At 49.8% G+C, this 27,208-nt stretch overlaps 1 protein-coding gene across 4 annotated transcripts in view; it reads right to left on the bottom strand.

Annotated features, from left to right (window-relative positions):
* Positions 1 to 1,713: 1,713 nt before the first annotated feature.
* The window catches only part of SLC2A5 (solute carrier family 2 member 5), a 47,542-nt gene continuing 22,047 nt past the window's right edge, over positions 1,714 to 27,208 (bottom strand). Inside the window, exons 1-13 of one of the 4 annotated variants that reach the window (XM_024749946.1) lie at positions 25,722 to 25,807; positions 18,313 to 18,411; positions 17,370 to 17,530; positions 12,472 to 12,596; positions 7,374 to 7,526; positions 4,545 to 4,670; positions 4,246 to 4,433; positions 4,089 to 4,199; positions 3,520 to 3,621; positions 3,156 to 3,231; positions 2,577 to 2,704; positions 2,255 to 2,484; positions 1,714 to 2,125 (exon numbers count right to left, since the gene is read on the bottom strand). In XM_024749946.1, the coding sequence (XP_024605714.1) occupies positions 2,281 to 2,484; positions 2,577 to 2,704; positions 3,156 to 3,231; positions 3,520 to 3,621; positions 4,089 to 4,199; positions 4,246 to 4,433; positions 4,545 to 4,670; positions 7,374 to 7,526; positions 12,472 to 12,596; positions 17,370 to 17,530; positions 18,313 to 18,411; positions 25,722 to 25,754 (1,506 nt within the window). In that variant the 5' untranslated portion in view covers positions 25,755 to 25,807 and the 3' untranslated portion in view covers positions 1,714 to 2,125; positions 2,255 to 2,280. Of the gene's footprint in view, positions 2,485 to 2,576; positions 2,705 to 3,155; positions 3,232 to 3,519; positions 3,622 to 4,088; positions 4,200 to 4,245; positions 4,434 to 4,544; positions 4,671 to 7,373; positions 7,527 to 12,471; positions 12,597 to 17,369; positions 17,531 to 18,312; positions 18,412 to 25,721; positions 25,815 to 27,208 lie in introns of those variants that run through there. The other 3 variants (XM_024749945.1, XM_024749947.1, XM_024749949.1) reach the window with 3 other exon arrangements.

The following is a 27,208-nucleotide window of genomic DNA, read 5'->3' as shown; positions in this document are numbered from 1 at the left end:
TGTGGCGCACGAGCTTAGTTGCTCCACCATGTGGGATCTTCCCGGACCTGGGATCGAACCTGTGTCACCTGCATTGGCAGGCAGATTCTTAACCACTGCGCCACCAGGGAAGTCCCGCCACCTTTATCTTGAGGACAAGGTTCAGGCTCAGTGTGGCTCACAGAGACCTACAGAATCTAGTTCGGGCTTTCTGGCTTCACGTTCACACAAAGCTACCTGGCGTTCCCCTCAAACCCTCTCATCTCTCTGTGCTGTTCCTCGCCTGGAGTGACCATTCTTCTCTTTCCTATTGCATTTTCTCCTGGAGAAATCCTTTTCGTCTTTCCTAATTCCCCATCTTCCTTCTGTGCAACCATAGCACCAGGCCCATCTTTTTCTCCTCCTGTTGTATTTTACCAACCCATGTAAATCCACATATCTATAAATATTTCTATGTGTAGCCACCTGTGTCTATATTCAGCTGAACAATATCTCCAACTCTAGTCTATTACCACATGGATCATTCTAGACTCTCTCTCTTGGCTTATCTGTAATTTCCCACTGCAGGAGTGAGATGGTTCCCAGCCTCTGCCATCCACTTAACTTGTTTAATCCCAGTATTCATGTAGAGTGGGGTCTCTCACTGTATTTTACCTGTGTGCTTATTTGTCTACAAGATCAACATCCCAAGCGCTTCAAAATAACTAAGTGCTTAATACACACCAGGCACTGATCTAAAAGCTACAAGCATAGAATTTAATTCTCATAACCAACCATGTGAGGCATTTACTATTAGCTCAACCAAAAAGGAAACTGAGGTACAGAAAAACCAAATAAGTTGCCCAAGTCGCTCAATTACTAAGTGGCAGAACCATGGTTGACCCCAGAGAATAGACCCACAGAATCCTGTGCTCCAGAGCCTCCCCTGGGTTACAGGTGCTGCCGGTAACATGAGTGGAATTGATAATGCCACAGTCCCTCAATTCTGACATCCTGGCCTTACTGTTTCTCAGCACGGCGAGCTACCATCTATGGTTGTTTTCTGTGCCCCCTCACACTGTAGGTCCCTGTGGCAGAAGGTAAGGATGGTCCAACCACAGGGTTGTCTAGGCCTTCACTATATTCGTAAGTCATGGAATTCACCACCTGGGGAATCCCCATTCCACCCCCAAGAAAGCTGCTCCCAACCCCACCTCTGTCCCACCCGGCCCCTGGCCTCTGCCTCCCTGACTCCCAGGAGAAGATTTCACACCCTGTCAGAAGCCTTTCGGCAGGTGGTCCCTCCACTTCCCTTCCTACACCTCAGTTTTCTCCACTTTTTTGTACACACCCTCTTCACATACACACACACACCCCTCTACGAAAGCCTCTATCTCTGCTGTGTGTGTGTAGGGGGCACTGCCTCTTTCTCCCGACACCCTTTCCTGTCCACCTTCGGGGCCCCTCGGTGTTCGCTACACACCTGAACACATGCAGAGGCTTCCCCAACATTAAATCTTAAAAATCTCAACTTTGCGACCACCTCATCTCTCACTCCTCCCCTTCTTTCAGCAAAGATCGTCTGAGCGGCCTCCTCCATGCCTGGTTCTTTTAGGCAGTGGGGATCCCGGGATAGACAAAACTGGCCAAACCCCTGCCCTTAAGGGGCTGACACTCCAGTGCAGCCAAGCTGTCTGAAGGAGCAGGGAATGCCCCCCGCCTTCCACCGGCTCACAGAAAAGCAGCACGTCTTGGTGAAAAGTGATCATATTTGTTTTATTGAGTATATATAGAGGCAATCCTATTGTCCTCTAATAATATAATCTGGGAACAATAATCTCTGACTTGGTTAGAGTCTCCACAGGGACCTGCCTCCCAGATTCCTAGACTTCATCACTCACGACATCATACTTTTCAAAACTAGTGTTTCTGGAGATGGATCTGACAAGAGGATGGATTCCACCCTGAACACGGGCCCGTGGCCCCCGGAAGACTACGGGATTGGAGAAGAACTAGTTTCTTTGGCCGCGTTTGATTCCTTCCATCTCAACACCACGGTAATGGCTTTCATTATAAGAGCCGGTGTTGCCAGGAGCCACACAATGGCTGACCCAGCATGGCTGAGGGACAGCTGCCCGGCGTGCCTTGGGGTTGGTGATGGGTCAACCTGGAAAGAGACAGCCTGGCTTTAAGAACTGCACAGAAGCCCTTACGACAGTCTCATCAGGGCCTGCCTTCCACACCGGACTTGTCCTAGTTCTGGATTCATAGCCCAGGAGGGAAGCTCCACGCAGACCTGATTCACAGGCTCCTCCTCTCGAGTTACTGCCCCGTAGTAGAGGGTGGAAAGTCCTTTAGCTCCTCCTTTTCTGGGTGCACCTCTGACACTTCGTTCATCTTGGTGAAGATCTCGTTGATTTCTATGAAGGTCTTGGACTTGGTCTCGGGGACAACCAGGAAGGTGTAGATGGTGGTGAGAACACATATCATGGCAAAAATGATAAAGCTGTAAGCTCCGAGGCCCACCTGTGGGAGGGGAGAGGGTTCACGTTCTTGAAAAGGTTCTCGATTTACTGATTGAGTATTTTGGGCCTCTGGGGCCCCTGGGTGGCACTTACTTGAATGAATGGGAAGATCAAGCCCACAGTGAAGTTGGAGAGCCAGTGGACACTGCCCCCCACCATGTAGGCGGCCGGCCGGGAGGACTGCAGGAAGATCTCGGTGATGAGCAGTGCGGGGATAGGACCTGGGGAAGAAGAGGAAGAGCTGTCTTCCCTGCCGGCCGAGCAAGCCCACAGAGGGTCCTGGAGGCCCTGCCCATGCAAGGTTCCAGAGGCATCCGGCCCAAGGTGGAGCAGTGTGCCTCCAGCACTCCTGGTCTCGTGGAGAAGCAGTGTGAGAAGGCACCTAGCAAGAGTCGGGCACAACAGGCGACATCCTGTGGTGTCCCTAAAGGGGGCCCATGACCACCTGTAAGACTCTCTGTGCTGACCACACGGGCACCGTGCTCCAGCCTACACAGGCTGCTTTACTGTCCTCGCTCAAAGCCCTCTGCCACAAGAACACAGGCAGAGAAGCCATTTGGGCCGAATTCGCCCCTCCCTGGAGCCTCTCTAAGGAGCTCAGGCCAGCAGTTTCTAGGGCTGGTGGTACAGGAGGGGGCAGTGAAACCATAGAACCAGCTCTGGGGTACATACTGGGCCCAAGGGCATGTCCTATGACATAGGAGATGATGCAGGCGATGCTGACGTAGGGCATCCAGGATATTGTGTCCTGTGGGGAGAAAACAGAGTTGAATCACACCTGGCAAAGCGGAGACAACCTGGGACGGGAGCGTCAGGACTCTCGGTTCCCGGAGGGCCAGTAGCTCTGCCTGGGTTGGGAAGGCGGGCGCCAGGCACCTCCTTCTACAAGCAGCGCCACCTGGATGCCCCTGGAATACCGGCTGGAAGTGGGAAGTGCGCTGCTGGGGCGAGGATCGGGGCTGCGCGGGATCCCCAAGCAGCGGACTCGCGCATGCGCACGAGGGCGCAAGGCCCCCCCAGGCGCCCCGTTCCTCACCTGCAGAGCCAGGGCGGCAGTCAGCACGCAGCAGGCGGTGAAGCAGATGGAGAAGCCTAGGAGGAGCAGGACTCTCCTCCCCAGGAGCTCCACCACGAAAACCTGGAGGGAAAGGGCGAGGAAACGCGGGAGGCTCAGCAGGCCCACCTCCCCTGTGCGCCCGCCCGCCCGTGTGTGTGTGTGTGTGTGTGTGTGTGTGTGTGTGTGTGTGTGTCCTTGAATGGCCAGCGGGCCTCCGCACTGCGCAGTCCAGGGGCCCCATTTGTCACGCGGTGGCCCTGGCACAGGTAGTGGTCCCCAGTGTGAGACGTTGGAGAAGAGCCACCTCTCACGGCGGTAGCTTCCGGAGTGGACGGTGGGGACGGGTCTCCATCTTTGGGGCCACAGGCTACCGCCCACCCCCCCAAGAGACAGGCTGGCATCTGAGGACAGCCCAGAGGCTAGAGAGGAGGGACCGAGGGGCATGTCGCCACTGAGCTCCGGGCTCCTTCCTGGGCCAAGACTCCCCACTCTCAAGGTGCCCTCCATCCTTGGTGGCAGACAGGGACTCGGCTCCCGGGGGCACTCACGGCACAGATGGTCATCAGCATGTTGACCGCGCCTGTGCCCGCCGTCACATACTGGACATCCTGTGCCCTCACCCCAGCGCTCAGGTAGATCTGGTCTGCGTAGTAGTAGATCTGGAAGGCCATCTGCCCGCTGCCCCGGCCCCGGCTGCCCTGGTACCGCGTTCACTCCCGACAGCTGCTGGCCGCCCATGAGGACGACGATGGAGATGACCTGCCACCGCAGGGACCTCATTCTCAGCAGCTTCAGCACGGAGATGAAGCCGGCGGCCTTCTCGGCCCTGTCCTCCTCCCAGATCTCTTGTGTCTCGGCGTCCACGTCGTCCCAGCCGCGCAGTTCCCTCAGCGCTGGGTGAGGGAGCAGAGAGGGCGCTGGGGGCTGAAGCACGCAACCCCCCGCCCCCCAGCAAAGATGCCGCAACCTGCGTCGTTTCTTCCGGTCTCCTGGGAAAGCCTTACCGTTTTTGGCAGCCGCTTCATCTTTCTTCTGAATGAGCAGGTACCTGGGGCTCTCGGGGAAGAAGGGCAACAGAAGGAGCTGCACTGCCGCGGGGATCCCGGTCACGCCGAGGAGGATGGGCCAGCCTGCAAGGAAACCAGTCCCACGTGAGAGCTGGCGCCCCAGCCTCCTCTCCTGTTTCTCTCCGCCTCCAGCCCCACGGAGCCGCTCTGGCCCATTATCCTGATTGGTTTTCTTTGGAGCTGGAGCTTCTTTCTTCTCTTCTGTCCCCAGCACCTAGGATGGTGCCTAACCAAGAGCGGACACTCTAAATACTTAGAGAATGGATGCTGATGACTAGCCACTACCCACCTATCAGATGAACAAAGTGAAAACTTCTGACAACACCAAGCACTGACGAGAATGTGGGCAGATGGGAAGTGTCCACACCGCTGTGTGGACACGTGGCATCTTTAGGGGACAGTCTGGCAGGAGCTAGTGATGCTGGACACCCACGTGCTCTAACCCAGCAGTCCCGCTCAGGAATGCATGCCTGGGCCACCAGGACACCGGAAGGACAAGGGCAGAGCAGCACTGATTACAGAAGCAAAACCCAGAAACAAGGCGAATGTCCACACAGTAGAATGGATGCATACATCATGGTTCATTCATAAGATGGAATTTTATACTGTGGTGAAAATGAAGCGAGTCAGGACAGGAGCCAATCCTACCGATGCGATGTTGGGTGCAATGTGGTTCCACACAACATGGTTCCATTGTATTAAGTCCGGAAACAGGGAAAATTAACTCTATCTTCTAGAAAAGTGGTGAAACTCTTCTAGGGAAGAGTAAGGATGCGATGATCATAAATGTTGGCACAGTGGCTCCCTTTGGGGGCGGGAAGGCTGTGATTGAGGGGTGCACAGGGGGCCGGCGTGGTTCTAGTTCTGGATCCTTATATATGTTACATCACTCAATAAAAACAGTTAAATAAGTGAATGAGTGGTTCAGGCTCCATCTAGGAGCTGTGAATGCCCGACTCACCCCCTTTTCTCCTATGAGGAGGTGATAACTGCAGACATCTGCGTGCCGGGCACTAGAGTCTAATGGCTTTTCACATGTAGCCCACTTCCCCATCATAGCAATGTCAGGAGGCAGGCACCAGGATCAACCCCATGTTACACCTGCAAACACTGAGGCATGGAGGGCATGTAGCCCCCTTGCCCGAGATCAGTTATTTCGGAGCAAAGCTGAGATTCGAACTCAGGCACATTGAACCCTGAACCCCTATCCTCCCAACCTTCTCCCACCTCTTGGCTCCGAATCCAGGGCCTAGCTGATCCAGGTCCCGGTTCTATCACCCTTGCACAGACTACAGCGAGTATAGACGTGCCTGCCATTCGGGCCGTTGCCATCTGCCCTCTGGCCCCGACCCCGCCCCCTACACTGAAACTCTTCTCATGAGATCTCAGTGACCCCTAACTGCCAAACCCAGACACCTGTTCCAATCTTGACCCCCGTGACTTCTATGCAGCCTTTGTGCTGTGACTGCCCACTCGCTTCCAAGAACTCTGACACTATTCTCTCCGGCCTTCCTTCCTTCTTCACTGAGCACCTAGTATGTGCCATGAATTGCGCCGGAGATTCAAAGATGAGGAAGGCCAAGCCCTGCCCTCCACTCTAGAGCAGGGTACCGAGGCCTGAATAGTCACCATAAAGGATGGAGGGACAAAGTGAGAGTCCACCACCACACCTGCAGCTCCCTGCATGCACAAAGAACTTTATGCTTCCATCCCCTCTGCCCACATCTGGAATGCTGGTCCTACTCGCCGCCCCCCAAGCCCAGGCCCTCTCTGAGACCCCCTCCCTGGGTGGAACCACGGCTCCCTCCCACACACCACAGAGCGATTCGCAGGTGCCAGGGATCCGTGGCTGTTTCTGGGTGCAGCTGGTTGGTAACGTGCCATCAGCGGGAGACAGGAACCTAGCTCCTCCACTCCTGGGCCCAGCTCTTTACAAGGGCGATTGAAAGGTGGGAGAGCTGGTAGCTAAACTCAGACTCAGGCCTGCACTGCCTGCATTTGTGTCCTAAGGAGACAATGGACATGTGATCCAACTTCTCTATGCCTCAGGTTCTGCACCTGTAAAATGGGTATAGTAATAGTACATGCTTCATAGGTTGTTTGGAGGACTAAATGGATTATATAAAAGACTTCGTGTCTGGCCCATACGTTTTGACTGGTGCTTTGTTAGTGGTGATTTCCCTTTCAGAGGTTCGAGACCCAAGATGAAAAAAAGGGAGGTCATGCAAGAACAACGACAGTTATGAGTTGCTGTGCACCTACTATGTGCCAGGCCCCAGGCTCTTGGGGTGGGGGGGTGTGCGGTTCCGAAGTCTGGGTCTGGTGTGGATACCAGCCCTGAGACTCACCACCTCACCCACGGAGGCTGGGTCTTGTGACCCTCTTTCCTGGTCTGCGATGGGATGATCACGGGCCCCTGGGCAGCTGCACTGCTGGGAGGCTCCGGTGCAATGGTGCCGGAGGCCTTAAGCACAGAGCCTGGCACCCTGGTGGCCGTCATTACCACGCCCCGGGTCCCTGTGTGACAGCCACCAAGCAACCAAGAGAAAGATAGCAGCACCTCCTGCGCCCTCACAACTCCCTCATCCGTGTCCCAAGAGGGACTAGAGAACGTCAGTCTGTCTGTCCCCACCAACTTGTTCAGGCCCGCTCTGGGAACCTCCGGCTCGGCACCGTGGGGTCAGGGCTGTGCAGGGGCCCCGTCATTTAGAGAGAAAAGACCAGCTCATAGGAACGGGCTGGGGGTCTGAGGTGTCCTGAGCTCACCTTCTTCGTTTGCGAGGAGACTCCGAAGACCCAAGATCTGGGCCGCGAGGATGCCGACGGTGATGAAGAGCTGGGGCACCACCCCCAGGGCCCCCCGCAGGTTCTTAGGGGCCAGCTCCCCTAAGTACATAGGGACGACATTGGAAGACAGACCTGGGAGGGAGGGTGAAATAAAGACACCATCAGGAAACATTAATCTGGCAGGGATGAGCTCTGTCTTCAAATACATTTATTCTTCCTCAGCAATCGCATTAGGTGGGCTGAAACTGTCTCAAAACTGCAGGACTAAGCAAACCACCCCTCTTGCAATTCTTAGGCCTTTTAACTTTAAGAGAAAATAGTCTGACCAAAGAAGTTCATGGACAGTGCGTTTGCTTCCAGACTGGTGTCACCTGGGGACACAGGCCACCCGGACCTCAGGTCTTCCCTCCTGATTGGCTTGGTCTCGGAGAGGAAAAGCCCAGGTGTGGTTAGACTCTCTCTCTTGTCTTGCTCCTCGGGGCGGCGGCGGGGGGCGGGGGGGAACCTGTTACTAGAAGTCCAAGGACCCCTGCCCACCAGCTTTACCTTCTGAGACTGTATATTACATAATAAGCTGATGCATAGACATCGAAGCACAAGCTTTATTTGTCAGTAAGCATTGAAAACTTAAATATATATTGTAGACTAACTGCATTCTGGGATTTGTGTAATGACTGAACTACTTCTGACGCCTCAGTATTTGAACTCGTTGGTTTTCCCGTCTTACTGATATCTGACCCCCTTATGAATAGGTGAAAATTTAATAGGCTCTAAAGTATTTTCATAGATATTATCCCATTTAGTTCTCCTCAAAGTCCAGTGAAAGGTTGGGGGTCTGGGAGGAAGGTCAGATGGGCTGTTACTGGTCCAAGTATCGCACGTGGAGCCAGAGGCAAGCTGGTGCTCAGAAAGACGTGGGGTCTGAGAGGAAGGCTGTGGCCAAGGGCAGACCAAGGGAGACGGTGTGGGGTGAGGGGAGGCTGGAGATGCTGGTGATGGGAGGGTATTTTATAGCACTGAGGTAAGAGGAAACTGACGGCCAAGTTTTCAGCTCTGCAATTCTGCCCAAGGACATCTCTGCTTAGTATTTTATTATTATTATTTTTTTGGCTTTTTTTTTTTAAACATCTTTATTGGAGTCTGATTGCTTTACAATGGTGTGTTAGTTTCTGCTGTATAACAAAGTGAATCAGCTATACATATACATATATCCCTATATCTCCTCCTTCTTGCGTCTCCCTCCCACCCTCCCTATCCCACCCCACTAGGTGGTCGAAAAGCACTGAGCTGATCTCCCTGTGCTATGTGACTGCTTCCCACTAGCTATTTTACACTTGGTAGTGTATATATGTCCATGCCACTCTCTCACTTCGTCCCAGCTTACCCTTCCCCCTCCCCGTGTCCTCAAGTCCATTCTCTACGTCTGCATCTTTATTCCTGTTCTGCCCCTAGGTTCTTCAGAACCTTTGTTCTTTTAGATTCTATATATATGTGTTAGCATACGGTATTTGTTTTTCTCTTTCTGACTTACTTCACTCTGTATGACAGACTCTATCTAGGTCCATCCCCCTCACTACAAATAACTCAATTTCGTTTCTTTTTATGGCTGAGTAATATTCCATTGTATATATGTGCCACATCTTCTTTATCTATTCATCTGTCGATGGACACTTAGGTTGCTTCCGTGTCCTGGCTATTGTAAATAGTGCTGCAATGAACATTGTGGTACCTGACTCTTTTTGAATTATGGTTTTCTCAGGGTATGTGCCCAGTAGTGGGATTCTGCTTAATATTTTAAAAGGGGCATCACAGTTCATTAATTAATACCAATTCTTTCTGATTTTCAGACAAAGACGGACAGTCTTTAGAGCAGCTCTTAGGTGTCTTGTGTGGTGGAGGGGCGGGGGTGGCCCTGCAGGCCCAGTGCCCAAAGGGCTATGGAGAAAGCGACGCCCTCGTGTTGCCCGGTCACCATTCAGGCCCTGGTGGCCGCTTCTCAAGGCCAAGTGCTTCTGAACTTAGTTAATAGCAACACTGGAGAGACCAACACCAGGGGGTTTGTGAAGAGATGGGATTCCCTTCATGTCGGCGGAAAACAGTCTCATTCTGTCTTAAAAAACAACTCTATGGGGCAACCCCCGGCCAGCCTGTTCTGACACCAAAGCCAGAGAAGCAGCTTTTAAAGTTTAAATTCCATTAGTGAAAGTCTGAAGCGTTCTTACCAAAGATGTTGAGTAACAGCAAACCAGCAAACTGAGCATCTGGGGGTCCAAGCTGCATTGACCCTGAACCCGCTTGGTCAGAGTGGCCGTTTACTTCGTTTTTAGGGTGTCTAAGTACCACGGGGCTTGATGACACCCTTTCCTGACTTTTCAAGAAATATGTGAAGGAATGAACAGCAAATAGATTAGGCTTCTGCTGGAGTTCTTCAAGTATGACCTGAAGACACAGGGGGTTCCTGACACCTTTCAGGTGTCACCTTTCAGGGGGTCTGTAAGATCAAAACTGTTTTCAGAACCGTCCTGAGATGTTACTTGTCCTTTTCAATCTCGTTCCCTGACCAGTTTTCCAGAGATCACATGCTCTCTGACGTCACACCAACAGAACACAGAAGCAGGTTTGAGAATCTGGCTGTCTTCTGTTAAGCCAGACATTCAAGAGATTTGCAAACATGTAAAGCAATACCACTAAATTTTTTTGTTTTAGAAAATAGAATTATTTTCATAAAGACATGTAATGGGCTTCTTATTGCTATCTTAAAATGAATTAATACATTTCTCGGTTGCAATTTCTAACATGGTAAATATTGATCAGTATAACATATACGAGCTCCTTAGAACCCTCAATAATTTTAAGAGTGTAAAGGGGTCCTGAGGCCAAAAAGTTTGAGAACTGTTGAGATCTCAACAGTTGAGATCTTATTTAAGTTAAGATCTTAAAAAAGTTGAAAAAAAAAAAAAAAAAAAAAGTTGAGAACTTATTTAAAAGCAAAGGTTGGTTGGGAATTCTCTGGCGGTCCAGTGGTCCGTGCTTTCACTGCCAAGGGCCTGGGTTCAATCCCTGGTTGGGGAATTAAGATCCGGAAAGCTGTGTGGCATGGCCAAAAAAAAAAGCAAAGGTTGGGATGTTAAACTGTGATTTTTCTATTGGAGCCTAACATTTCTTTTTTGGAACCAACTCTGAATTGTTGGCTGTCAATAGAAACGTCACAGCACCTGCCCGCAGCTGACAACTTCCAGGAATCGTCCATTTTTCATAAAGCTGAGCCCGGCTGCAGGGAAAAAGTGCAGGAACAGGGCCAGGCACCTCGGGACTCCTGGCCAGATGGTAGATGAATGTCCGGGTGCTCTCAGGGAAAGCTAGAATGAATGAAGTTTGCCAGGGGGCCCATCAGTCCCTCCTTGCGGTGACCTCTTCTGTCTTAGGGAATCTTGTTTTCCTCTTCATCTCCCCAGCCCTGCAATCCCTCGCCACTTCCCCCAATACCAGGCTCCTTGCTGTCTCCTCTATTGTCAGTAAACTCCAGGGAAGGGGTTTGCTGGCATCCAGCCAAATTATCCCTTCTTCATCCCCATCCCTGTGTTTGGAAGGAGAACGAGTCACTTGAAAATGCCACAGCCTGGTGGGGGGCGAGTGAAGTGTTCAGGGTGCAGCATTTCCAGGGGCGCTTACCCTTGGGGGCCCACCCTGCAGTGCACGGCCCCGAGAGTGGGCACCTCGCTTGCCTCGACGGCCCTGGCCCTTCTGCCTACAGAGGAAGCCAACCTGAAGGAAGGCCACGGCATGGCTGAACCATGTCTCTTCAGTCTGAAGCCATCATGGGGGAATTTTCTATAACCAGGGAAACCCGGCCTGGGCAGAATGGCTTTGGAGAGGTTACTACCATTAACCCTTTTCTGGTAGAGGGATTCATGCATTTGATAATTTCTCAAGCTTTTTTGACCACAACTCACGGTGCAAAATACAGAAATACATTTTACATCCAACTTGGTTCTCACATATGTATAAAGATAAAGAACTGAAACAACGTTTCAAAAGACAATCCTTGGGCTTCCCTGGTGGCGCAGTGGTTGGGAGTCCGCCTGCCAATGCAGGCGGTGCGGGTTCATGCCCCGGTCCGGGAAGATCCCACATGCTGTGGAGCGGCTGGGCCGAGAGGCCCGCGTACCACACACAGAAAAAGACAATCCTTATCTTTACTACATGTGACACAGTCTACCCTAGTTAAAAGCAAAAAAAAAAGAAAATACTGTTTGCTAAACAGACGTCACCACCCACCAACTGATCCTGAGACAGGCTGGGATCTGGGACCCTTTGCTGCAGTGCTCGCACCTGGACAATCTCCTTGAGCCACAAGCGGCAGAGAAACTATAAGGGACTGAAAATAACTGTGTGCATGTGTAGTTGGGGCAAATTCTGGACAACAAGATACAAAAAGACCAAAGAAAACCCAACTGTCACCTCTGAAGAGCCAGGAGAAAACACTGGGTGTCTTGAGCAAAAGCAGAGTACTGCGCATGCCCCCTGCACTCAACGGCACAAAGGGGTGGGCAAAACACCCAAGCCACCCCCCTGGCCTGATGCCTGGACACACCTCTTCCCTCACGCCATATAAGGAACGAGCTCGCCCCCCACCTCGGGGAGTGAGCAAGGGAAGCTGTTACTTGTTTTTGCTCCCTCCTGCGGCTGCAGGGGCCCCAACAAAGCCTTGCCTGTATTTCTTGTCTGGCCTCTAGCCAATTTCTGTTGATTGGGGAAGGCCAAGAACCCTGGTCAGTATCAGTCCCGACCTGCAGTTTAGAAAACATTGAGATAAAGGAGTGGTTGGAAGGACCAGTCCTGTCCTAAGATTCTGTATCTCAGTCTTTCAAAGAACAGCTTTCTTCACAGGAAACTCCACAGTGAAGATCTGCCCGCGGTCCACACACATCCCTATAACGCAGGGGCTTAAGCGTCTACCCACAGCAGAGATGTAGGAACAGCTTGACCCTATATGCTTCAGAGACCCCAGATTGGTTCAGACCCCAGGTGCCTGTTCTCCCTCCCTCTGACCATCCCGGATCACGGAATGGTTTACCTGCACATATTCCCACCAAAAGTCTGGCCACAATTATCATCTCAAATGACTTGGCAACTTCACTGCATCCCATTAAGATCGCAGGCACGATGGAAAAGATGTTGTTGAACAGCAAGGTTCCTTTTCTGCAGAGGACAAAATACCAGTTGGTTTGGTTTAAGGATCTGCCACTCCTTTAACAAATGTTTGCCGAGCATCTACTCAGTTACAGCAGTTGCTGTTGCGTTGTTCGATTTGCTGTTGACCTAAGATGGATACAGGTCCAGTGCATGGCCTGGTGTGGGAATATTCTCTGTGGGAGCAGATGTAAATGACCTCAGTGCAGAGGGCATCAGTAGTGGGGAACAGAGGGAAAGGCTCGCGTATTACAATACAGTAAAGGGTCCTGCAACCATAAACTAACATGATTTTAGTGTAATCTTGAAACCCAGACTGGATGAGGACATTAAAGAAAAGGTTTAGGCCAATCTCACCTATCAACGTAGATGTGAAAATCCTAAATGAAATATTAGCCAATTGAATTCAACAGCATATATAAGACTCTTTCAAGGTTAAAAACACCATATTAAAGATTGTACTGGGGAAAAATATAGGATCAACAATTGAAGTAACAAAACAAGTCGATAAAATTTGATATCTATCATGATTTAAAAGAAAACCTTAACAAACTATAAAAATGAGGGGACTTATGTAAGCTGATAAAGGGTATCTCCTGAAAACCTATGAAAAATCAAACTTAATAAAACTTACAAAACAGTCCAATTTAAGTCAAGACTGGAGTTGGACTTGGGCCCTGGAGAACCAGACAAAGGCAAAGGGAAAGCTTTTCTGGAGAAGCCCCTCCCATTGGGCTCCCCAGGAGTCCCCCAGCCAAGGACCCCCACCCCCTGAGATGAAGCATCACCATTACAGGACACACAAGACAATCCACCACCTGCAAGAGGCCGCGCATACAAACCGCACAGCGTCAGACAACAGGGTTAGATAGAAGCCATAAAATGTGTTTTAAATGAGTAGTGTCATAAAATAAGGAATCAAAAGCGTACTATAGAAAGAACAAGAACATACATAAAACAGAACTACCCAAAACAATAGCAAAAAAGATAGATCTTAAAAGTAAATGAATACAACTTAGAAATGAAAAATATAGTCATTGAAATAAAAACGTAGTAGGTGAATTGCAGCTGAGGGAAGAATTAATGAAGAGGAAGGCAGACCTGAGGAAGTTACATAGAAAGCAACAGAGAGAGAGAGAGAGAGAAGATGGGAAGTATGACATATTAAGATAGGGAGGATTATAATATCACTAGTCACAGGAGCCAGAAGGTGGAAGCAACCCAGATGTCCATCGACAGATGAGTGGATAAACTAAATGTAGTATATTCATACAACAGAGTATTATTCAGCCTTAAAAGGAAAGAAATTCTGACACGTGCTACAATATGAATGCACCTTGAGGGCATTAGGCTAAGTGAGATAACCCAGTCACAAAAGGACAAATCTTGTAGGATTCATTCATATAAGGTCCTTAGAGTAGTCAAATGCACAGAGACAGAAAGTTGATTGGTGACTTAGGGGAAGACAAGAAAGGGGAGTTATTGTTTAATGGGTACATGGTGTCCGTTTTTGTAAGATGAAAAGTTACAGAGATGTGGGTGGTGGTGATGGTTGCAGAACAGTGTGAGTGTACTTAATGCCAAAAACCTGTACACTGGACTTCCCTGGTGGCGCAGTGGTTAAGAAGCCACCTGCCAATGCAGGGGACACGGGTTCGAGCCCTGGTCCGGGAAGATCCCACATGCTGCGGAGCAGCTAAGCCCCTGCGTCACAACTTCTGAGCCTGCACTCTAGAGTCTGCGAGCCACAACTACTGAGCCCACATGCCACAACTACTGAAGCCCATGTGCCTAGAGCCTGCGCTCTGCAGCAAGAGAAGCCATTGCAATGAGAAGCCCGCGCACCACAGCCAAGAATAGCCCCCGCTCTCCACAACTAGAGAAAAGCCTGCACGCAGCAACGAAGACCCAATACAGCCAAATTAATTAATTAAAATTAGAAAAAAAAAAACAACGTGTACACTTAAAAGTTGGTTAAAATGGTAAATTTTATGTTGTGTATATTTACCACACTTTTTTTCTTTTTGCCGCACCGTGCCACTTGTGGGATCTTAGTTCCCTGACCAGGGATCAAACCCGGGCCCTGGCAGTGAAAGCGTGGAGTCCTAACCACTGGACTGCCAGGGAATTCCCACCACAATTTTTGAAAAATAGTTTTTTAAAGAAGTCTCTTTACAGACAACAACAACAACGACAAAGGCACGGAGGAACTTCCAGAAGAATATAGAAAATGGAGGAGAGAAAAGATCTGTAGAAATGATGGCTGAAAACTTTCCAGAACTGATGACAAAGACATGAAACCTCAAACAAGGAACTGCCATGAGTTCTGGGATAAATAAATCAGCCATAGCTTACTCATAAAAGGGAAGATTCAACAGTGTAAGGATGTTTAGTTTTCCTCCAATTAAATGATAAATCCAAATCGATTCCAAGCAGAATTCTTTTTCAGGGATTTCGATAAGCTGATTTTTTTTTTTTTTTTTTTTTGCGGTACGCAGGCCTCTCACTGTTGTGGCCTCTCCCGTTGCGGAGCGCAGGCTCCGGACGCGCAGGCTCAGTGGCCATGGCTCACGGGCCCAGCCGCTCCGCGGCATGTGGGATCTTCCAGGACCGAGGCACGAACCCGTGTCCCCTGCATCGGCAGGTGGACTCTCAACCACTGCGCCACCAGGGAAGCCCTCGATAAGCTGATTTTAAAATTAACACAGAAGACTAAAGGAACATGAATAACTAAGATAAATTTGAGAGTAAGTGATTTTTTACATGGAAAAAAATTAAAATAAAATTGGCCTTCCCTCTCCATTCACCTACTACATACAAAATAAAATTATCCCAGATCTATCTGGGAAAGACAAAATTGTAAAATCATGTTTTTAATTATAGAAGATTATCCTTATGACGCCTGGTAGGGAAGACTGTCTTAAGACATAAAAAGCAAAAATCATAGATGAGTTAAATGTGACCACTTGAACATTTAAAGATTTTGTATCAAAAAGATACTACATGTACAATTAAAAATAAAGCAACAGGGCTTCCCTGGTGGCGCAGTGGTTAAGAATCCGCCTGCCAATGCAGGGGACACGGGTTCGAGCCCTAGTCCGGGAAGATCCCACATGCCGCGGAGCAACTAAGCCCGTGCGCCACAACTACTGAGCCTGCACTCTAGAGCCTGCAGGCCACAACTACCGAGCCCGCGTGCCACAACTACTGAGCTCGTGTGCCTAGAGCCCATGCTCCACAACAAGAGAAGTCACAGCAATGAGAAGCCCGCGCACCGCAACAAGAGTAGCCCCCACTCGCCGCAACTAGAGAAAGCCCGTGTGCAGCAATGAAGACCCAAAAAACCAAAGAAATAAATAAAATAAATAAATAAGGCAACGGATTGAGAAGACGTGTGCCGGATACAACAGAGTACAGTGTGGACGTTACTGGCACGATGTGCTCAGAAGTGAAATTTCCTCCCAGCACCCTCTGTGCCTCCTTTTCCCATGTGTGAAAAGGGGATGGGGCTTTTGTAAGGATTAGTGCAATTAATATCCCCTAAAAGCACTTACGATAGAGGCCGGCAAGTAGGAACCCATCAATTAATTGTTAGCTGCTACTGATATTTAAAGAACACTGATAAATCTTTAAGAAAACCACAAACAACTGAATAGCACTTATCACATTTTCAATTGGACTAGCAACTGTCAGCTGCGTCTTCAGACCAGACGGCTAGTCCTTCACTCAGAAGCATCCTGCAGGTCTGACTTGACTGATGCTCTGCCCACCGGCGGTCCACAGGGAGAACTGTGCGTTCAACACCAACCTCCCAGCAAGACTTCAGGACCTTCGATCCTGAATCACAGCTTGTATGTTTCTATTCTCAGATTCTTTTGGAAAAAGACTGGAGAAGGAACCAAGGTCTGGGGTCTGGCCTTGAGCTCACTAGATCTGTGGCTGAGAACGGGCACTTTACCTCAACCCGCCTCCGTGTGCCCATCCTCGAAGGGAGGGGCCTGGAGGGGAAGAACTCTTAAATACTGTTCATAACAAGGCTGCTTGCTCTCTCACGCCCATGGAATTTACCGGGGTGGGGGGGGGAGAGGGCTTAAGGACCTTTCTTGGAATCAAATACAGAATCTCTGATGCTTCTAGAATTAGGGGCAAAGATTTAAGCTCTGCTCTTGCCACTGATGACACTCACAGTGAGGGTCGCCCTGGGACCACACGGTCTCACACCGAAGGGCTTGACATTAATCTCAGCCATTTCAGAGTTTTACAGGAATTTAATTTGGGCTACATTTTGCATGTAACTGGATTCCAAGGTAAAAGAACAGAGCAGTTAGCTTGTGTTCATTTAGGAAGCAGGGTTCAGGAGCATCAGTCTATGGTCTGCATTGGGCCTGATGTCTTGGCCATGCCATCTGGCATTTGACTCTTCTAAAGGCCAAAAGGAAGTTTTGGAAAGGACGATTTCAAGGCAAGAGAGGGTAAGAGCGGGAGTGAGTCCTGATCTCTGAAGCACTCTCTGCTCTTTCCATGCCCACCCCAGACCCTGAGACCCATCACCCCCACCCAACTCCAGCCCTGAGACCTTCATTGCCTAAGTCCCCAAACACTTGGTCAATGTCTGGTCTTCTTAACCACATTAGGAAACAACCACCAGGGAAGCCCAGGAAACAAAGATCATCGCAGCAATCATAACCCGGTTTTATGATAATGATTTCTGCTTTAGGCCCAGGTTTTAAACTCTGATGGGGTCTATGAGTTTCAGGGAGTTGAACATTCACCTTGCCTTACCTGCCTAATTTATTTACCAAGGGGCCGACCATGAGGGAGCCGAGGAAGCCTCCAAAGGGAAACATGGACACAGAAACCGACCACAGCAAGGTCAAGGAAAATTCGCTTATGTGTTCACCGGTTCTGTCATAGTAGGTCTCGTTATAAAATGCTTTCATGAGCTGGAGAGCAAAGCAAAACAGAACACCAAAATAATTTGAGCTGGTTTCGCAGAAAGAACAGTGTAAGTTGTTGGGCCACCCGATGGGATGAGCTGGGCATGTTGGAACATCAACACGATTAAGTGGAGGAGAGGAATGAAGATTAACAGCAATTAGCAGGGGGCACCCACGCAGGGTGGGTGGCTGGGAGGCATCTGATGGGCAAGCTGCCGGGGATGTTTCTTTTTATTTCTTTAAAGAATTTGATTGGTTCTCTTTATTATTTATTTGGCTACGCCCCGCAGTGTGTGGGATCTTAGTTCCCCGACAAGGGAACGAACCCGCGCCCCCTGCAGTGGACGCTTGGAGTCTTAACCACTGGACCGCCAGGGAGGTCCCTGCCCAGGATGTTTCTAACCCCAGAAAGGAATGACTCCAGGCTTCCAATCACGGAATCAGTGCTGGATGAGCCTGGCCCCTCCAGACTCTGCTGTGGATTACGAGGCTGTGGAAGATCAGAGTGCCCCCAAACCTACCCCCCACCCCTGGAGGCCAGCCCACCATGCGTCCAGCCAGGCATGGCTCTCCACGAGAACCTGGTGTGTCCCCATGACCCTGTGCCTGCAAGTCCCTTGGGCTTGCGCTGTTTATTTCATGGGTTTCCCCCACCCTTCACCTGAGGTCCCACTGTGTGCCCTCAGTGTCTGTACAGTCCCACCCCCGTGGCCACCCGGGGAACCGGCTGCTCCAAACCCGCCCCCCTGTTCCCGGGAGGCTGCGTCTCGCCCACCGTAGCGACCTACCTTGGCGGGGGAGTTAATAGCAGCCACGTTGTACCCATACTGGAAGGATGACCCAAAGGCGGCTATCAGCGTCGCCAGAGCAAGCACTGGTGTCAGCCTCTGCAGGAGGAGAGATCACGGCTTTAGGTAAGGAAGCAACCCGGGGTCCCAGGGAGCTCCTGATTTACTCAGAGTCTTGCAGAAAGATGGATGTAATGGGATCTGAAGACCCGTGGTCTTTCAACCACTCCGTCTCTGGAAACCTACCCTCCACGCACCTTGGGTGGAGCAGGTTTCTTTAACCGTAGCACTTAAGCCTGGATAATCCTTTGTTGCGGGAGGCTGTCCTGTGTGCACTGTAGAGACACCCCTCACCCCATCTGGGACAACCTAAATGTCTCCAGACGTTGCTAAATGTCCCTGGGGGCAGGTGGGGAATCGCCCCCGGTTGAGAACCACTGGGTCTCAACAAAACCGAAGGGTCACCCCTCCAACACGCCGCCTCATGTCTGAGCCGCTCCTGTGACGTTCCTGCGGGGCACCGCCTCTGCTGATTGCAGCACATGCACTCAGGGACTGCCTCAAACACAGCCCCCCCCAAAATCAGAGAGAAAGTGGAAAATTTTTAATTTTTTAGGGCCACTGATTAACTTCCTTTAGCCTCTGGACTGTTGCTCTAAGAGGCAGAAGGCATGGTGAAAGAAATATTTAAATTTAAAGATTTCTGGGGACTCTTAAACACACACATTCTGTGACGATATCCCCTTTGACACCTGGGTAACTGAACACTCATTTAAGACAATCTTTAATGACACGTGGGAATTCATTAGTAAAAGAATGAAAATTGGGAGAAAAATAAAAGTGGAAAGAGCTTTGCTCTTAGAATCTGCGGATCTCAGTTTGAATTTGCTCACTGCCACTTTCTGGCTTAATTTCTGTGAACTTCAGTTTCCTCATCTTTAGCGTTAGGATAATAACACCTCTCGGAGTTATTGCAAGGATTCATTATGGAAGCGTCTAGCTGTGGAGGTGAATCCACTGACTGGGGTGGGCCTGGGCTCTCTGAGCCCACCATTGACGCCCTTCATCCTGTACTACAACCGAGGTCCCCATCACATGAGACTCAGCCCCTCTGGTGGTGAGCTGAGGTCCTCATGTCTCCCCTGGGCAGCATCCCTCCGAATCTAAGGGGGAACCTCTTGAGAGAGGCAAGTAGGAGCAGGACAGGCAGAGAAACAGTGGGCACCTGGGCCTCGCCTCATGCCCGGGGGGGACCGCTGAGCTAGTGATCCCCTCCCCGACCCCACAGAGCAGGTGCAGGACCCACAGGAGTCCTGGTCAAGAGCAGAACCGCAAGTGAAACTTTGCCCGTCTCACCTCTTCCACCAAATAATTAACAAATGCTTAATTCACAGGAAGTTTCTGGTAAAGATGATAAGAGCCACAGACAAGGCAGCCTATCAAGGAGCAACGGGCTCTGGTTTCCAGTCTCTCCTCAGGCCCCACCACCCCCTCGGGCCAGGGGGGCAGCAGGTGACAGAAGTGGGGGGAGCAGGGGATGGTGCCCAGGAGGGGAGGCGGGTCCCGGGCTGTTGCTACACCGTGTTTTCTAAAGGCAGGGGGTACGCAAGTAGGCATACGCACCCCACCCCCAAAACCCCACCCAGGAGGTAGCATAGGGCCGACCATGTTACACTTCACCTCCTGAAGTGCTCTAGGTGTTCATCCATTCATTCACACGTTGAGCACCCACTGTGAGCCAGCCATGGTTCTAGGTCCTAGCTACTAGGGATATAGTGGAGAAGAAAACAAAGAGCCCTGCCCTATAGCTGTCCTATTGCTTGATTTGGCGGAAGGGAGGAAGGAAGGAGGGGAGGGAAGGAGGCGAGGAAGGAAAAAAAATGTTGACTAAAATTTCTCCTCTTCTAATTCCCTTCCCAGTAAATGACAAGCTGTAAATGCACCAGGCTTCATTCATACTGCAGGTGCAACTCCAACATTCCACTTTGATGGGTCCTAAGGTTTGAAGTCCTTGGCCAAGCTCAGTGCGGGAGCTGGCTGGTGTCCCGGGGCTCATGCCCCAGACCGGGGGGATCCTGCCAGGTACGTGGATAGCCAGCTCTCTGACTGCTTTTATGGGATTCTAGCAAAAATTATCAGAGACCTCACGCTGTAGAGTGTCTAAGCCTAGAGCACATAATTCAACTTCTATTCCTTGGCTTCCTCCTTGAATTCAAGCCATAGGCACATTCTAAGGACCCGTAGGAATCAGGGTTCACCCTTTGTGGAAATAGCAAAGACATTCTGAGTAAGTTCTCAAGTTCTCACCGACCTTGCTGGTCCAAATGCCTTCATTCTTATGAAACAAAAGTATTTTTAAGGCAGGAAAAGAAAAATTTAACATAAAATTTTCTCTGCCGTTTGAGCTACTATCCCCTCCCCTTTAGTGTGCATTAAGCATATGCGTTACACATTAACTAGATCCCCTTAGAGGACACAGGATTGCCTACTCACACAAAGAAAGAAAAACAACGACAACAAACAATGCCCTCCTGGCACCAGCAAGCTAAATCCTTAGGAGATAACACTCCCTTCCCAATCCTGTAAGGGGTCACTACTCAAACTCACTACTCACCTCGGTAGACTATGTAAACTGTCATATGTTACTTTGATGTATAACACTTCGTCTCAAAAATTATATGACTGTGCTCTGACTTCTAACAGGAAGAACAGTCCTCAGAGCTTTCTTTTCTGTGTGTGTGTGGTACACGGGCCTCTCACTGTTGTGGCCTCTCCCGTTGCGGAGCACAGGCTTCGGACGCGCAGGCTCAGCGGCCATGGCTCACGGGCCCAGCCGCTCCGCGGCATGTGGGATCTTCCCGGACCGGGGCACGAACCCGTGTCCCCTGCATCGGCAGGCGGACTCTCAAGCACTGTGCCACCAGGGAAGCCCCCTCAGAGCTTTCTGAAAGACTGGCTGCCAGGTTATAATCCTCAGGTTGGGTCGAATAAAAATTTCATTTCTTTCTTAGATTGACTGTTGATTAATTTTTTTTCATGGACGATGCAATAAACATTGCATTGCATATTTATTGACAGCTGTCTATGATCTGTGTACCATGCTATAGTCCAGTGAGCAAAACAGCTGCCCTCAGGAAGACTGTGGTCCAATGGGAAAGACAGACATTTTTTTTAAACTTCATAATAATTTAATAATGAAACTAGAACTGGAGTAAGTTTTATGAAGAAAATCCACAGAAGTGGTTAAAGAGGGGAGTCAGGAAAGTGACTGAGAGAGGATGGGGGCCCGGGTAGGGGAGTGGCTGAGGCAGGGGAGCAAGAGGTACCGCTTTGAGGACTATTTAGGAAGTAAAATCAAGGGATGCGGTACCCCTCGAGAAAAATGTAAATCGAAACGACAACGTGATACCACTTCTCACTCATTAGGATGGTTAAAACCAACAAGACAGGTAAATGTGTTTATGAGGATGCTGAGAAAATTGGAACCCTCTCACATTGCTTATGGGATTGTAAAATGGTGCAGCCACTTTGGAAAAGAGTCCGGCAGTTCCTCAAAAAGTTAAACACAGAGTAAACATATGACCCAGCAATTCCACTCCTAGGTATATACCCAAGAGAATGAAAACACATATTCATGCAAACTTGATCACAAATGTTCATAGCAGCATTTTCATCATAACCAAAAAGTGGAAACAACCCAAATGTCTATGAGCTGATGAACTGATAAGCAAAATGCGGGATATTCATGCAATGGAATATTATTTAGCCATGAAAAGGAATGAAGCAGTGATACTCGCTACAAAGTGGATGAACCTTGAACACAAGCTACGTGAAAGAAGCCAGTCACAGAAGACCACCTGGTTCCATCGATGTGAAATGTCCAGAATAGGCAGGTCCACAGAGACAGAGATAAATCAGTGATTGCCCAGGGCTGGGGGAGAAGAGAAGGAGATGGGGGGAAATGCGGAGTGACTGTCAGTGGGTAGGGGGTTTCTTTTAGGGGTGATGAAAATGTTCTAAAATTGATTGTGGTGATGGATACACAACTCTGTGAATATATATTGAATTATATACTTTAAAGGGGTGAATTGTATGGTCTGGGAGTTATATTCTCAATAAAGTTACTATACAAAAAAGGCATGTAAGAGAAATTCAGGGCTTAAGCTTTCTTTTTCTTTCTCTTTTCCTTTTCTTTCCTTTCCAAGAGGGGAAAAAATAGAATTTGGTACTGGGCAGGATTAGGGCATGAGGGAGGATGTCCAGGTCTCTGACCATCTTATTGAAAATGACAAATGGCTCAGTGTCCTCAAGACATGAGAGGGGACCCTCCTCAGAGGCCAAGGGAAGCCGGGACTATGAACTGTGCTTTTGAGAAAAACTAGGAACCAAATCCCTCATGCCCAAGGTAAACTGGCTTCCTGTTTTTCAAAATGCTGAGAACATTCTGAGACTTCAGTGAAGCAACCACCTTTAGGGCTAGCCCTCTGACAGGGTGTGATTCAAGCTCTCTGGGAAGAAAGCCCCACCCAAACCATTTCTCTCTTAGGAATTTGTCTCCAATTTCTCTTTCTACCACCAGAGAGACACTCTCCGTCTCAGACTTTTCTTTGTCAGGCGTCTCCAGTCAGAATGCAAATATGCCTGGAAAAGTGAGTCCCTATGAATTATTAACACTATAAGTCACTGTATCACACTATGGAATGAACCCAAAGTATCACAAACATTCCTTGAGGTCCGAGTGACGAGGGGAGAGAGGAGAGACAAACGTCATAACATTTTAGAGCTGGAGGGGCCAAGTGTTGTCGCTGCGGGGGGGGTTACAGCGTGGCCACTGCAGCCCAAGAGCAAGGGGTTGAATCCTGCCTCTCCTGCTGCTGGCTGTGTGGCCTAGGGCCAGCTACTAAACCTCTCTGTGTCTTGGCTCCTTCATCTGTACAGTGGGGACAATGATACTGTCTTCCTCACAGGACTGATATGGGGAATAAGTGAGTTCGTATATGTGAAACAGGCCCGCAGCTGGCTCGTGGTGGTACACACTCCAAGCATTACACATTATATCACGGTTTGCTATCAATATTAATTATTAACAATGAGGACCCAGAGGGGAAGTTAGTAGCTCAACGACACTAAACTAGTTGGTGGTGGAGACACTCCACGAAAAATTCTGTTTTCACTTTCCAAAGCATTTTGGCATTTTTTTTCTAATCATCTTATTTGTTTCTTTCAGGCCAAGAGTCCTTTTTCCCGGCGGAAAGTCCTTGATGCACACCAGATTCATGTCTTTTCTCTTTACATATGAGGAACCCAAAATCCAGTGAGGCCGTGGTCACACAGCCACCAGGGGACAGCCAGCCAGGCCCTCCCCACCAGCCCTGAGCGGCCCCTGGCAGCCCAGCCTCTGTGGCCTGAGCTGGCCCCCCCACTTCCACTCAGCTCCTAAATCCCTCCTTGGCTTCACTTTTGTGATTTGAAGGTTCTTTTACAGTCACCACTGGAATAGTTCTGTTTTGACGTCTCCTGGGACACCCGGCATATATTCACCCAAAGGGCCAGGTCTGCCCTCAGGCACCTGGGAAGGGGCAGCCTGCATCCCCCTGGATGGATCCCTGGAGGAGGCCCCCTTCTTTGGGGGACTGCAGGAGCAGGTGTTTGTGATCAGCCCATATCTTTTGCATGTGACCGTTTAATCATCTCCTTTCAAAATGCATCGTGCATTTTCAGGGACCACCACGCAGGGTGTTTCTGTTCTTTTGCAGCCCCACCTGGGGGCACAGCTGGGCGGTGCACTTCTTTTGAAGAGACAGCACAGACCAGACCAGGGCCCCCCGACCCCCAAATCCCTGAGTTCTTATTACCTCACAGCTCGTTTTCTATAAAATAGAGGCGATAACATTTGACCTAACACGTTCTTCTTGTCATGAAGTCCACAAGACAATCCCTGTGGAGTGACGTAGTAATCTCTAAAGCAGGCAATCTCGTGGGCGAGAGTGCTACTGGCATCTAGTGAGCAGACACCAGGGATGCTGCTCAACACCCAGGCCAGCCCCCCATGGCAAAGAACTATCCGGCCCCCAAAGTCAGTAGTGCTCTGCTCTAAAGGATGGTCACACAATAATAACACTTATGGGGGATCCACTCTGTGCTAGGTAATTTACACACGTGATCTCACTTACTTGTTCCAGCATCCCTCTGAGGTGGTATGGTTATTATTCCCATTTTACAGGTGAGAAAACCAAGGCACAGAGCCGTTAAATAACTTGCCCAAGTTCCCACAGCTAGAATAGGATGGAGCAGGAATGAATCCCAGGTACTTCTACCTCTCAGACCTGTCCTCAATCTGTGAGCTACAGAGCATGGACCCAACCTGTCTATGGCAAGGCTCTCTTGTCCACGACTGAATAAATAATAATTTGCACAAATAAGTACCTCCCACATCAATATAAGCAGATGCTGTTGTGATGAATAAAATGCAAATTTCTTAAAAGTGTTAATAAATTTATGTTACCTTTCTGCCCTTATGCATTTTCCTCAATCAAAAGACTCTAGGACTTCCCGGGTGGCGCGGTGGTTAAGACCCCCCCTGCCAATGCAGGGGACACGGGTTCGAGCCCTGGTCCGGGAAGATCCCACATGCCGCGGAGCAGCTAAGCCCGTGTGCCACAACTACTGAGCCTGCATGCTGCAACTACTGAAGCCCGCGCGCCTAGAGCCCGTGCTCTGCAACAAGAGAAGCCACCGCAATGAGAAGCCCGCGCACCGCAACGAAGAGTAGCCCCCGCTCGCCGCAACTAGAGAAAGCCCGTGTGCAGCAGTGAAGACCCAACACAGCAAAAAAATAAAAATTATTAAAAAAAAGACTCTAAAAGTACAACGACAATTATATGGAGGCCAAGGGTGGGTGGGAAGAGGTTCAGAAAAATCTTTCGTCTCTAAAAGAAAAGGATTCTGCTTATCTAAAAGGGAGGGAACCTCTGAGTTCAATTCAAATCCTGCAACATCTTCTCTATCTTCTTTTCGTGCTGGCTTAGCTCTTCACCTGCTGAAAAGGTTAGTGAAAATGCCCTGAAGCGAAAATCAAAACAAATCAAAAAACTCTCACAGGCCATGTGTAAGGATTTTGTTGCTGGTTTCCGAAGCCCTTCACCTCAAGTTCTTACAGTGAGGGAAGTTGTGACAAACTCATCCTTTGAGTCTCATCATTTCGGTCCCAGCCCAAAGAACCTCTAAATCTCAATGTGTCTAAATGTCTCCTCTCTCTAGTCCCTGTAAAAGTCCAGCTGCTGGGTGAGCTCTGAGGGGCAGGTGCCCCAGTGGTCCTCGCCGTGCACAGAGCTCCGAAGAGCATCCCCAGCAATGCCGAACAGGCCCTGCCGTGGGGCTGCTGCTTGCTGTCTCGACAGCAAACTTACCCCTTCCCTCCTGACTGCGTCCTGTTGCTCCATCTTTGCTCTGGAAGCGCAGGGTCCTGCTTATTTCCTTTCAGCCAAAATAACAAATGCACTGAATGGCGAGAGAAGACATTCTGTCTGTACTTTGGCCAAGCCAGGTAACAGCCAATAGCATTTTTATAGGCGGGCTGAGGCAGAATAACCCTTTCGGGAACCTAGAGGTTTGTCTCGTTTTCGCTTCTTCTTTTAAGGGAGATGTCTGGGGTCTAACTCAGCAAGTGGGCACCCCCCAGGGACTGCAGGCGCAGTGCCTTCCCGATTGGGACAGTCTGCGGTATTTCCTTACTGCGAAAGTCAGGCTCGTGGTGAGTGACTGGAAGGGTTATTTCCGTCACAAACACATGGAAAGCAGCAGGTTCCAGTGACCCTACAACACAGCAGGTAACATGGGGGCAGGAGATGGGGTCATTAGAGGCTTCTCAGGAGTGGTCCCTGGCAGGAAGCCTGCAGCCAAATCTCTCCACTAGGAAGTCGGCTTTTGCCCAAACTACCACGCAACACTTTTGTCAGAAAGTTTATTTTCCTTTTTAAGGAACTCAGAGTCGCCTAGAGATGAGATTTTCTGTGTAATCATCACTATTGCAAAAGCAGTAAATATTTCAAATCCCTTTATCTGCAGGGCAGGGAAAGTGAGTCACAGCTGCTTGTCTGGGTCCTCCATGCATGGCCAGGCCCCTGTCGGCCCCCTGTGCTCAGCACGTGTTTGGCTGCCATGCGGCCACCACACCAGGTCAAGTGGCCCAAATCCAGAGCAGGCTCGCAAAGCCGATGGGCTTTCATCTTTACAGGGCATGCTCCCTGTTTTATTTGCTGTGGCGCAAATCCAGTTAATGTAGTCACATCTTCCCCTGTTCACCTTCAAATGACAGTTAACTGGGGGTCCACTGTGTGTCGGGCACTGGTCTTGGCATCAGTGGCAAACTCGGGAATTGTCATCAGGTGCCTCTGTGTGGGAGGCTGAGGAAGGTGACAGCGCGCGTGCGTGCGTGTGTGTGTGTGTGTGTGTGTGTGTGTTGGTCCCTGCTTCCCCATTCACGTGGGGGGTTTGGGGGGATAGGGAGGTGTTGGGAGCAGTGGGGGGCGGGACTGACCATTTCCTTTCTCTAACTTCATTTCCTGTCCTTTTTCTCCTGGGTCACAGCCCTAATACCATGATTTCCCACTGAGGTTTGGCAAGACCAGAGGTTCCCAATTATTTCAGAGTTTTGAAAAATTCTCCAAAGAAAATGCACTTTAGTTGCGGGGCGGCGGGCGGGAGAGGGGTGGGGGGCTGAAGGGAAGGGGACCGGTTGGGAAAGCAAAAAGAGCTGTCAGAAGTTTGCCACCATGGGTCATTGCCAGGTCCAGAGGAAATCAAGAGAACCACTTCTAGGCCCAGAGCTTCCACTTCGCTCCCTGGGGAGCTGAAAGCTGAGCGATGGGGTTGGTGTCTGCTGATGCAGACCTCC

The sequence above is a fragment of the Neophocaena asiaeorientalis genome, unplaced genomic scaffold (assembly GCF_003031525.2).
Source record: "Neophocaena asiaeorientalis asiaeorientalis breed wild unplaced genomic scaffold, Neophocaena_asiaeorientalis_V1.1 scaffold275, whole genome shotgun sequence".
NCBI classification, from domain to species: Eukaryota; Metazoa; Chordata; class Mammalia; order Artiodactyla; family Phocoenidae; genus Neophocaena; species Neophocaena asiaeorientalis.
Note: the sequence above shows the minus strand (reverse complement) of the source record. Positions and strands in the feature narration are given on the sequence as shown.